This window comes from Alligator sinensis, unplaced genomic scaffold (assembly GCF_000455745.1).
Source record: "Alligator sinensis unplaced genomic scaffold, ASM45574v1 scaffold28_1, whole genome shotgun sequence".
Taxonomy (NCBI): domain Eukaryota; kingdom Metazoa; phylum Chordata; order Crocodylia; family Alligatoridae; genus Alligator; species Alligator sinensis.
Window position 1 is genome coordinate 1844624 of NW_005842133.1, and position 13536 is coordinate 1858159.

The 13536-nt window shown below is 37.8% G+C and overlaps 1 protein-coding gene across 1 annotated transcript in view; it reads right to left on the reverse strand.

Annotated features, from left to right (window-relative positions):
- Positions 1-4554: 4554 nt before the first annotated feature.
- Positions 4555-13536, reverse strand: part of IKZF5 (IKAROS family zinc finger 5) — a 12623-nt gene continuing 3641 nt past the window's right edge. Inside the window, exons 5-7 of the mRNA XM_006025127.3 lie at positions 13069-13232; positions 12264-12446; positions 4555-10021 (exon numbers count right to left, since the gene is read on the reverse strand). Coding sequence (XP_006025189.1) covers positions 9078-10021; positions 12264-12446; positions 13069-13201 — 1260 coding nt within the window. The 5' untranslated portion in view covers positions 13202-13232 and the 3' untranslated portion in view covers positions 4555-9077. The remainder of the gene's footprint in view (positions 10022-12263; positions 12447-13068; positions 13233-13536) is intronic.

Sequence of the window (13536 nt, forward strand, 5' to 3'; positions counted from 1 at the left end):
GTTGTCTGTGTCTGTAACCGCAACTCAAGCAAGTTTTCCAGCCTACACCACTACCATCTCTGGTGTAAGTAAACCATCTTTAAATCTACCGTTAAGCGTCTGTGCCTAATTCCAGCTTGTCGCCCACCCTCTCCGATCCAGCGTGCCCGGGCTGCTGGCCACAGCCTGCGTGCAGCACAGAAAAGGGCCTGGATCGCTCCCAGCCTGCACAGCTTCATCTGTCCAGCTTAGATAGCTGAGGGATGCTGTAAGCAGGCAGTGGCATATATGACCATATAATGGTTTGGTCTGTGTTGATGAGGGGGCCCAGCTGATGCCTAGGTATAATGCAAGGCCTAGTTGCTTTGTGAAAAATAGGAGCGAGGTAGTCTGTTACTGGGAAGATGTTATTTCAGATGTGGGGCTGGGGGAGCTGCCAGTAAACCAGGACAGGTTTGTTTTATAAGGCTGCCTTGAGATGGTCACTTTCCATAAGGGGATGGAGGTCATTAACGATGTGTCCAAGGTGTTCAACCTGGGGGCTGTAGGTGACGACAAGGGGGATTCTGTTGCCACTGTCATGCAGTTTGGCATTGCAGAAGGTAAGAGCAGGCTCTCGATTTGCGTGGATGTGGTTTTGGGATTGTAAGTGTAGGAATCCCTGCTCCAGATTCTCTGTGTTGTCCACATATGTTGCCTTTTGTCTTATACTTCAGTTATAACTTTTGGGGGGCTGAGATTTGTCTTTTCTCTGAATACAGACACTATGGGTATCATCTATAAGTAGTCCATGCATGATGCTATTCAGGTACCTCATTTTAAAAGGATTTCCATCCTACAAGGTATAGTGCTAGTATGTAAGCAAGTATAAAATCCAAATACCTACAAAGTGGCATATTAGGTCTACTTTACCTTCTTTGCTCTCCCCACCATAAATTTAGATTCTCAGTTCTAATGAGATTCTCAGTTCTAATATAAACTGGCTGAACAATATAAGCTCCGGAGTACACCTTTCTAGATCATTTGTCTGAATAAAATCATTTAGACTTAACTAGGAAAGGGTGGTATAATTTAGGCAGTTATTGCTTTATGTCGGGAAGTATCATAAACATCATTTTTGATGCTGGATACAGGCTTTCATTAGGTCCCATTTTCTTTTTGCAACTTCCTTATTTACTTTGCTGCTGAAGCTTTCCATGCTTAGTTAGAGTGTATAATCTTTTCAAAGAATGAGAAATCCATTCAGTTGCTTTTAACTGTGTAAGAAGAAAAATGCATACCATGTCTGCTTTTAATAACAATGATTTTCATGCATATGTTTTAAATACTTCAATCCTAAACCATCGAACATGCCTAGATATTAGGAATAACCTAGTAATTCTTTTAAATGTAACATTTTAAGATACTTCAAAAGGAATTTGGCAAAATAATATGCAGAGTAAGACCTTACTTGGTTTTTATTTTTTTTTATCAAAAAGACATACAATGTCATAAAGCTAGAATTGCTGCAGTATGTGTAACTCAAGTGCAGTGACATCTGAAATTGATTTGGACACACAGGGCATGTCTACACGTGTATTAATGTGCCGTAGTTACTACGCATTAATAACAGGTACTAACTAAATACACAGTAACCAGCGCTACAGCTTAGTAGTGCCGACTTAAGTGACGGTAACGTGCACTAGACTAGTTTTACTGTGTATTAGCACTATAGCACAGCTTTTGCTGTGACACACCAGTGTGTAGTAGAATTAGTCTACTATCCATTTAGTGTCTCGTGTAAATGTGCCCGCAGTTGTGTAAATCTAAGAACCAGGTTCTCAGAAAAAGGAAAACAAAAAATATTTAAACATTAAATTTCAAAGAGAATTGGGTAATGCAAACTCTAACAAAAAGCACAATTCATAATTTTGCCTATGATATAGCTTGTTAAACATTCATAATCTAAATAAGTTAAATTACAGTCCTATTAACAGCACCAACTTGTGTGTTTTCTGACTAGTTCATCAACAAAATCTTAGTGTAAATATGACATTCCTTGCTTTTAACAAGGCTTTATAATTTGATATAAGTGAATTACTCAGGACATCTGACTAATTGCATTCACTGCATGCAATTATCAACTTGGTGTTCTCCACAAATTTGCTAAGCATGCACTCATTTCCATTATCCAAATAATTAAGATATTAAACAATACTGGTGAGCCCTACTTGATACCTCCTCCCAACTAGGCATTGATCCATTAAGGATTACTTATTGGGTGCATCTACTAGAGTGACTGACTGTGCAGTAGACAGAAAATACCATGCAGTGGTATGTCACAGCACAGACAATGCTAATACGCTACTGTGTAGTATTAGGCTACTGCGCAGTAGCATCACCTAAAAGACATTTGCTGATGCTACTGTGCAGCATGAGTACTATATGAATGCACAGTAATGACAGCACAGTAGTGTCTCATGTAGAAGTGCCCATTGAATACAGTGAGCCAACTAGTTATGTATCTGCCTTGGGGTACTTTCATCTTTGCTAGATCATTCATCTTTTGAGTTGCACTGAATTTATGTAATTCTTTGTTAGCTCTTTAAGCAATCATTTACCATAGAAGTGGGAAGGGTATCACCTCTTCTTTGCAGGTGAAGTAGAAACTAGTTCACATTTCTCTGTTTGTTTTTTAGTCATATCATCCCCCTCCTCCAAGTAGTACTAGCTTTGAGCTGAAACTTGCTTGAGCAGGTTGGGCATAGGTCCCTCTGGACTTTCCTACTATTTGAATCACTGGGTAAGGTTCTTTAACAGACATTCAAGATGCTTCTTCCCTCCTGCTGCTGCCAATCCTGGTATAATAGCTGTTGTGTTGCTAAAATGTTTTTTGTTGAAAAAGCCTACTCGGGCCTCTCTGACCCTACTTTCATTTTCTGGTATTATGTAGAGATTTCTAATTACCTCACAATAGCAATTCAGCCCGTTCCTTTGAGGCTTTCTATAGGTGCAGTTTAAGAATACCATATTTCCTTGCAAGACTCTACACCTTTTTTCCCCAAATCAGCTCCTTCCCTGAACTGGGGTGCATGTTTTGAGCAGGGATGCTGATTTTTCTGCCTGAAATAAAAGCACCCTGCTTTGATTCCTGCTCCACCGCATAGGCAGATGAGGGAGTCAGTCAATTTAATTGGCCAGTGTTGTTCACTCCACAGGTATTAACAAACATCTTCCTTTTTTATGATTTTGATCTTCAGCAAAATTGCCCTAAGAAATTTTGTGATCTGCCAGTGCCTCCTGGTCTCTCCCGTCCTACTTCACAGGTCTGGAAACTCTTTAGCTCTTTTCAAAATCACAGATTCGCCCTTGGAGATCACTATTTCAGTTTTAGGGTTTTTGTCCCAGGTAAGCAGGAAAAGGAGGGTGAATCAGCTCTGTCCTCAGTCTGTGGAACCATAACTGTGGAAAAATCTTTTACTTCTTCATTCTGCCTTCTTGAAAACAAGAGGTGTGTTATATTCCAGGCCTTGTTTTATGCAAGAAAATACAGTAACAAAGTGCAGTATGTGTTTATATTGTTGCTTCTCCCCTCATTCTAGTTAGGAACATACATCCATGAAGGACGTGTGCCCCTGGCAGCTGGGGGGGCATGGTGGCGGTGGGAGTAAGGCAGCTGTAAGCAGGGGAGCTTCCACAGACGCCGCTGGCGCTGTTGGTGGTGGGGAGTGGAGGGGATGGTAAGCGCCAACCAAGGATCGGTGACCACCTGCAGAGGCTGCTGGCAGCGGCGGCCAGAGGGGATCGCAGACCGCCCGCGATCCCGGTGGTGGTGTCCACAGCAGGGTGGTGAGCAGCAACTGCCTGCAGGTACCGACAGTGTCGGCGGCCTTTTTGTAGGGGGTGCATATGCACCCGCATGCACCACCTATGCGTCGCCCCTGCATACATCTTAACTGCATTACTGTGTTCTATTAAATTTCAAGTCAGTACTCCTTAATCATGTAATTTGCTCTGAATTTACACCAGTTTGCCAATATAGTTCTGATATCAAGGTGTCTTGAATGATTTAATAGATAAGGTGAATACTGGAAATATATATTGGCTATCATGTCCCTGTTCTAACCTTTTTGCTACAACTGCAGTTGTAAGGCTGTCTTGAATCTAATTTATCAAATGTTGTTTTTTATTTGGGCAAGTTAATTTATATTTGAAAGGTTTGGATACCCCTGAAGAGTTATGAAATCTCCACAGTTGGAGATTTTTTTAAGTGCAGATAAGACATTGATCTGGGATAATTTAATTGGGAATAATTCTGATTTTAGGAGGTGGTTGAACTAACAATGTCATTTCTAGCCCTATTTTTCTATTAATATTACAAAAATGGTTCCACTAGTTACAGTGCAGTTACTTCAGTCACTCCAGTGTTTGAGCCAGTCCACTGGTGCTGATAGGTGTCTTAAGTTCAATGGTTCTGTAACCACACGAACTGAACGGTGCAAACAAACTTTGAAGCAGACCCGACTGAGGCTGGTGGTATTGCAGTTCGCAAGTTCAGGCACTTTAAAAGAATTAAGTTAAACATAATTAGAAAGTGTTATTTTATTCATATCTTACAAAAGCAAAGCTTCACAACATGAACTACGCTAGTTATTTCAGAATTATTTTGTTTGCTGAAAACCAAATCACTACACGATAAAATGTATTTTACAACTGTAACTCGTTTCATCTTCTGCATATAAAATATGCTTTTTACATTGAAGTACACATTATTAACAAAGCAGGTACTAGAAGCACATATACAAAGATTGCTCAATGAAAAATGCTTCAGCAGGGAATAGATTTTTCCTGCACAGAATATCCATTTTTCACAGAAACTTAAACTGATGGGAAACTTGCCAGTGAAGATTTGTTACATTCCCTTTGTCAAAAAAAAGTAAAATTCAATAACAAAAGCCATAAGAACTGTTCAAATTCTGCTATGCAACGACACTGAAACATGTCTCTCTTCCAGCACTGCGAACTGTATGTGTTAAAACACAAATTGGTGTCTTAGGCCAAATTCATTTGAAGCTACACATGGCATTTGCAATAATCAAATATTATTCCTTATTACTTACTTGCTTCACAGTTCCTTAGTTTAAATATTAACGAGATCATTTTTCTCCTACCAGCATTTTCAATCTAATATTTGAATGTTCACTGAACAAAAAGAGTCCTCAGTCTCAGAATGTTACAATATCTGTTAAGAGTACTATAAATAGTGCATGTTAAAAAATTATCCAAAATATCTATAAAATATTTCATAACAATAAAAACAAAGGAACACAACAACTAACATTTTCCAAATACAGAACTTAACACAGTCAAGCTGTGGAAAAAGTATCAACTCATCCTGAAACTTCCTTGTTAATTAATACAAGTTAAAAACTAATCAGTTCCTCATAATATGCTATAAGGATTTGTTTTTAAAAAGTTAGTGCAGTAAAGCACATTCAACTCAATATAAAATAGGTCTAGTAAACTAGTTCTGATCCTACAGATCTTTACTGACAAGCATTCCCCATCAACTTGGCAAAAATAAGGCCTACTTGTGAAAGTAAAGGTTTACAGGATCACATCCTCAAAGAACTTTGCAATACTAATTGTGCTCTTTATTTTAAATTATAGTAAATACTAGAATATACACTTTTAGTACAAAATTATGAAAAGCTACCTTTTTAATAAACTAAAAATGCACCTTCCAAACATACTCAGTAGTCAGAAGGAAATAAGGGTAATCAAGTTATGGTTTGGCACAACAAAATACATAGTAATATGTTGTGTTTGTTTAAAAAAAAGAAGTTGTTAAGGCCCCAATCTGAAACTGGCTTCAGTAGTGCTAGATGCAGTCACTGGGGGATCCACCCCACAGACACACTGAGAGGATAGGGGCTTAAATACCAAATCCTATCCTCTCTCTCATGAGTAGTCCCATTGCATGAGAAGAAAAAGGATCTGGCTATAATTGTTTAGCATGAAGAGTTAAAGCTTAAATTCTCTTTTAAATGTCCTTGGATATTTTCCTGAAGAGTAAACAGTATCTCAGTATTAACCAGTACCAACAGCAGGATTAATTAGGGATTTTTAAATACTGAGTACTACTTCTCCAATCTAATAACACTCTTGTTCGTAGACATGTGGACGCTCTCACAGCTGTCCAGTGGAGATGGACTATGCATGTTTTTGCTACCTTGATGTGTCCTCAAATTTCCACCTACCTCTACATATCCAGACTGGTCTTTAGCCTGTAATTTCCCAAGGCATGTTCTCTCTACAAATACAGATTCAAGTACTGAATGATTACAGGAGTCAGATTACCAATGAAAGTTCTTAGCCTAAAGGATCAAAATGATGAGGGGAAGGATAAAAAATTTCTATGCTAAAATTGCAAATGGTAGTTTTGCCATTGACTTCAAGAGGGAGGAACATTGGTCCACCAAATTGTTTAACACACCATTGTTTAACACACCAAATGTTAATGTATTTCAGATATGTAAGAAACTGTGTTTTATAACTTCCACAACTTTGCATGATGACAGATGTTACTATTCAATTTCAGTTAAAAACAGCTGGTTAAACTTGGACAAATAGAATAGCTTTTACAAAGTTGTTAAATCCTGAAGAAAAACTATTATGGCATGTTTCCTGGCCCCAAAGGAAAAGCTACATATTTTTAAATATTAGGGGAAAGAAATGTGTGATTTCATTTTAGGTATGTAGATTTTGGTCAATAATATAACCCACCCAAAATATTTTTCCGCATTGTTCTTTGTATAAGAATATGAGATTACAGAATATGCATAAAATCAAGGGTTTCCAATCAGATTGATTACAGTTCAGTGAACAATCGTAATCCTTAAAATGAAAGCAGATATTTGAGTGTATGATACCAGATTTCTTAGGTCTGAGTTTATGCACAGCTATGGCATAGATGAAGACTTGTAAATTCTTTAAAAAGGCAACTAAAGATGTTTTTATTGTATTTGAATTTAGACTACCCAATATATTTATTTCTGAATACATTCTTGAGTTGGTTGTGCAAAGTATTATAAACAGCCTTATTCAAAGCCCACTGAAGTCAATGGATCCTGACCTGGCCAGGACATTTAATTTTTTAGGTAATTTTACAAATTAGAGAGACAAAAAGGTGATTTACAGGGCCAGAAAGTGTTTTCCATGTATAATATCTGCTCTTACGTGTTACTAAACTCATTAGGATCAGAGAATTTTGTACCGACACAAGTGATCTCTCTTCACTGGATAGTCTTAAGGATGAAAAATCCTATGTGGGATTAATTTGAGGGCCACATGCGCATTAAAGTCACCTGGCACTTGATGGGTACAACCAGTAAGTATCAAATTTCTCATTAGATAAAGAAGTAAAGAAAGGGGACTTCCTAATACCAAAAATGTTTTAGAGGAGCATACTTTCGAGGAGCCTGATCCAAAGCTCGCTGAAGTCTGACAGTTTTTACATTTATTCAATAGCCTTTTCATCATGCCCCAGAACAACTGATGTATGAACTCCAATAGGTGACACTTGCATGTCCACTCTGGACTTCAAAATATTTAAGTCCTGTTCTTACTGTCCACAACACACATTAATTGATGTCTTGTATGTGCCTGCTTATTTCTTATAGTAAAGGGTAATATAAAGAAAGCTTTCCATTTGTCTTGCAGCAAATAAGACAGAATAAGGTAAAAGTGCATGTCAAAGTAAGTTTTTACTTTTCTGGAACATTACTAATGCCTGTTACTTACCTAGCAGTCTCCCTAATTTTGCTAGGATGTTTCATTTAGATTAATATTAAAGTGCCTAAATGTTAACCTAGGTGCTTTTAAAAACGATTAAGATGTACAGTATCAAAAATAAAGTTAACACATACAAAGGGACCGCACATACATCTTCAGATAGAATCTGCAGTCACAATATTAGCCACAACAACTCCACATGTAACCAACCTAATATTCCTTTGCCTGCCTTCCTCCCAGTCATTAACAAAGAAACCTTTCTAGCATGCTGGTAGATCAGTAAATCCACACAGGTCATCAGGCAAACAAAATTATGTTAGCTGCAGTTTACATAAATTAGAATGCATAACTCCCTAACATACACACAATCTACCATTCATAGTTTGAACCAGGATAAAACTGGAAGAAAATTTTCAATCTGTAACTTAATTTTCTCTTAACTTTTATCATGGGAGTAAGGAAAAGACTAAGTCTAAATGTGCAAAATGTAAGTAAGCATACAAATTTAGTTTTGTAAGACATTTAAAGATATCATAGAGTACTTTTAAATGAGGGCTTTCTTATTTTAGAAACTGGCTTTTTTTTTAAACTGTAATGGCACTCATTTGTGATTTTTATTTAATAAACTTCGAACAGGAATGTCTTCACAGTCTTTCGTATGGAAGTGTCATTTACAGTAACATGTATATATTTGATATCTTCTAGTTTTTGTGATCCATTTTTAGAGGGAAAACTAGAGCAGTGTTAAGTCTAGCAGAAAGATTTTAGAATTCACTAAACAAATTTATGATTAACTACAAATCAGATGAAACTAATAGTTTTATTTCAAACTGTTTGTGTGTGAAAGTTCTCCCCCACCCAGTTTGGTAGGTAGCTAGTAAGCATGAATACATTTTTCATACTAAACATACATTTTATTAAATTAACATTTGCCATATTTTAGGTATCAAGATCTCTTATCTTGTATTGTGTCTGGTGAATTACAACTCATGTTTAAGGGCACACAGTTTGGATCAACTGTAGACTATTCACCTGAATCTTAAGCACAAGGAACTTAAATATAACAAACAAAATATGTAATTGCATTACAATCCCTTATCTTTCTATTGGAAAAAAAAAGAAAAAAGCCACATAAAAGCTGTTACCACCATGACTCTCGCAAACTTCCCTGGCAAGTCTTACAACAGCGTGGATAGAAGTGTGTCTCCTTTGTCAAACTTCTTAATGTTAGACTTCTTATTGGGAGATGAGAAAAGTCTCCTTCAGGAAGTATGAAAAAATATACCATATTATGTTAAAAAACTAAATGAATGTATGCTTTTCAGTCAGTGTTGGTTATGTTGGCCTCTTGCAAAATGGCAGGCAAAGTCATACTTATTTTTACATTTGCACCCACATATGTTGCATTGAAAAGGATTTTCAAAACCATGACATCCCATGTGAATAGTATAAAGGATATTGTCTGCAAAATACATATCACAGTGCTGGCAGTGATGCAGAAGCTGAGGGTCCTGAACTGGAAGGGTTGGAGCTGGAGTACTTGGCTGACTGTTACTTATGCTAGGAGTACTAGTATGGGCACTACGATCACTGCTTGGACCTGCCACAGGACTATAGTTCCTCTGATTGTGTGTAGGCCGAGGATCCGGGCTGGTAGGAGATGAACTTTGAGGAATATTTGTTGCTACAGTTGAAACTACTGCTGGTGCAGTAGGCTGCTGTATCATAAAAGGCTTTTCATCTTGACATGGTACATCATCAGGAGATGCTGGGTTTTGGTTTTCAGGTGGCAAGCTAGACAACTGTCCTGCCAATGTAGATAGCTGATTCAAAGGATTATCTACCATAAGGTCTTGTGGATCTCTTGGCAGCGCACTGGTTTGTGTTGTTTTTGTCATGCTCTCATATGCTTCAGTTTGAATATTTGGGATTTCATGGGTGAAATCATTAAGGTAGTCTGGTTTTTGAACCACCATAGAAGGTGGACTCAAATTAATTAATGCTCTTCTGCTGTACCCCAGATTGCTGGTCTTCTTCTGCAAAACTCCCCACATTTTCTTGCTGCTTAGGGAAGACCGGGTACCTTTAATAGGTACCATTTTGTGTTTGCGTCTGCGATGATGAGACAAGTTACTTCTGTCACTGCAGCGGAAGGAACACAATTCACACTTGTACGGTTTTTCACCAGTATGTGATCTCATATGAGCTTCCAGATGACGTTCATAAGCTGATGCAAATGGGCATAAATGGCATCTGTGTGGCTTTTCACCTAAAAAAAGAGATAATAACATATAGAGACAAGAAACAGAAACTGCCCATAGAAGAGACACTCCTGGCCTGTCTACTTGGTTGATTTACTTCAAAGGCTGGGTTGCACTGATGTAAAGAGATGGCGTTCTAGTGAAGACAATTTTTTTACTTCTGATAGTTGACAATAATTTTACTCCGTAAGTTACATTTGGTTACATCTACACTGTAAACTACTTTAGTGGTCCCCAAGTAGCCTTCCACCCTGCTTTGTGTGCTGTCCCTACCAGTTACTCTATTTACTTACGTGTCCATTTGTTTCAAGGTCAGCAGGACTTTGCTGTTTACATACTGACAGAGCCAGGTTCAGTCCATTGATGCTTATACGCTCCAGGAATTTGCCTACTCAAGTGGCAGTCCATGTACTATTAGTCCTGTGTCATGCCTCTATGTTGTGTTCCCAGCTGGGGCTATACCAAGGTCTTTGATTACATTGCCCTCTGGGGAGATGTGAAGGTACAGGAAACCCCAGGGACCAGGTATAGAAATACACATTTTAGGGAGTCACAAAGGTAATGGCTGAAGAAGTTTATAACTAGGATACAGAGAAAGGGAGTTGTAGCTGCAGGTGAGCCTTCCACCTATACTGTGACAAACTGAACAGAATGTTGGCACAATTTTGGAATACCATGTGATACAGGAAATTACCAGTGTCACCTTGCACTTTGTTATGGATGTGGTCCTTATACTAAGGAGTACGGAGTACTGCAGAACTAATGGCTCCTTTACAAAGATTTTCCTGATAGCCAAGAAATTTTTGGATACAAAGAAGCCTGACCAAAGAACTACAGATAGGGATCTAGTTACCCAGCACACACACCCCCTTTCCAGCCAGCTTTCTGAATACCGGCTGCCAGCAGTACTACAAAAGGAAAAAGTAAGTCTCATACCATATGCCTTTATTGAAAGTTGCAGATACGCATGCTACAATATACACCTCGTATTTTACGTGCTACAAAGATAAAGTGACATAAAGAAGAGTGAGATACTCAGTCACAATGTTGAGCATATATTACAAAGGAAGTCATCCCCACTGTGGAAACAATGACTCATAGCTAAGTAAAAGCCAGCAGTACAAATGTGTTCAATTGAACCATTTGGCCATAGTAAAGCAATTAAAACAAAGCATCTCACTTCAAATTAAACCCCTTTGTATAAACAAGCCCTGAGTCCTAGAACACAGGCTACAAGAAATAGTTCAGTGGCTTTAGACTTGCACAGTTAAGAGAAATACCATCATAAATGGAAGAACCTGCCTAAGGAGTAAGCTTTATAATTTGGGTCTTTTACAAAATGTCACTTTTTAATTTTAGTAACTTATCTTACTGTCCAGAAAGATTTTCACCATTTTATCCACAGTGCTGTTCTAGTTTTTTTTTCTAGTAATCAGTTTTTAAGTAGATCTATTCCTCTATTATTCAGCTACAAGAACATTTTAAAAATATCTTAGCGATTTATTTATGGAATTTCTGCATAAGTTTGCCAATATATATTGTGGGGTTTTTATGACCAAACTAATAAATAGCAGTAACAGTATATGTGCTATTATTGAGTATACCACTAAGTTCTCTTATAGTATGGTTACTCTTTAATTATTGCTCAGTTTATTGACAGAGGCTCAAGCAGCTGGAGCATACTAACAATAAGAGAAATGTTATTAATATTTAATATGTTCAGATGTATGTATCATGCATCTTTTCATACTTATGTCATTCAAATTGACAGTATTTTTACAACTTGCGTGAAAAAAACAGCTTCTTGCTATTTGTTGTTGATTTTAAGTGTTTCTCCAGTTATTATAAAATTTGTACCAGTGTAAGTATCGTCAGTAATGAAGTTTGTAACTAAAAGTCAAAATAAGTTATTCTGTAAAGTCCTAAATTCTCCAACATTCACAAGTGGGCTAAGCTTTACTACAATGAGTTGTTGCAATCAGTTCAACATGACTGCTCACAATAGTAAACTTGAACACATGCACAGATGTTTACAGGATTGGGAGTTATATAATATTCTAATAATAATACATATATCTTGAGAGAAAGTCTTTCAAAAAATAGGTTCCATCTCTTCCAGTGTATTAAAAAAAAAAGAAGTAAAAATTATTAGTTTGAAGGTATATACGTAACTCCAAAATCTGTTATTCCCCCATACAGAAGACAGTATATACGTTGCCCCACAGCAAAGTACTGTAGAATCATTCATACCTGTGTGAATTCTGATATGCTCTATCAGCCGTGCTGTTCCTTTGCTAGCATAGTTGCAGTATCGACACTTCAGCTTTCCATCAAATGTCCTTTCAAACCCATCCACTAGCATTCCTGAGTTTTCATCCAAGGAAACTTCAACAGAAGGATGATCTAATCCATTCTGATCACCATCCGTCCCAGCTGTGAATAATGCAATAGATTCACAGAGATGATAACTGTTATTACAGTGTTGTCAGTTATTACAGAGATGTTTGGATTTTTTAGCTCCTCTATTCCACTGGTTCCCAAGCAAAACTAAATTGATAAGAAATTTCTTATTTTATCATGAACTACACTACTGCTCATCAGGATCTGGGGGAACGTCTGTTCACCAGAGCGCCCCAAGGGATGACAAGATCAAACAGCCACGATCTCCGCCACGACCGATTCAGGCTGGACATAAGGAAGAACTTCTTTACCATCTGAGCCCCCAAGGTTTGGAATAGACTTCCACCAGAGGCGGTTCAAGCACCCACTTTGAATGCCTTTAAGACACATTTGGATGCTTATCTTGCTGGGATTCTATGATCCCTGCTGACTTCCTGCCTCTGGGGCAGGGGGCAGGACTCGATGATCCTCCGGGGTCCCTTCCAGGCCGAATGTCTATGAAATCTATGAAGTATATGAAATACACATTTTTGGAAAAACGTGCACCAAAAACTTTACGTTTTACATAGATTGTTATGACAGTATGCATCAGAATGTAAACATCAGCCTGACTGTTCCTTAAAACTAAAGTCTGATAGGACTGAACTTGGCCTACCTCCCTGAAGAGTCTCTGCTTCCTTATCACCACTAACTGATCCAGAAATCATATTTACATGGTGTGTCTGTTGAGTAAGGTACTCCTGAAAATCTTTTACAAAGTCTAGGGGCTCCGGTTTCTTTTCACCCATATTCACGCTTTTAGTTTACAATATCTTGTGCCTAGAAAAAAAAGATTAAATTAGAATCACAGAAGACATTTAATTAAATCTGAAAGAATTGGTGTTTACTGAAAACATGTTAAGTAAAGGATTACATTTCTCTCAAATAAAATACATCATGTCAGAATACACAGATGAGCAACAACAGGCTCTTATACACATACAGGGAGGCTCCTCCGACGTAATTGCCACACTCCAGCGTCACATGCAACAGCCTTCCCACACTGAAAAATGGTGGCGGAGCACTTTAAAGCTTGTTTAATGAGCTTTAGTTTAAAGCGTGCCGTCACCATTTTTTCGTGTAG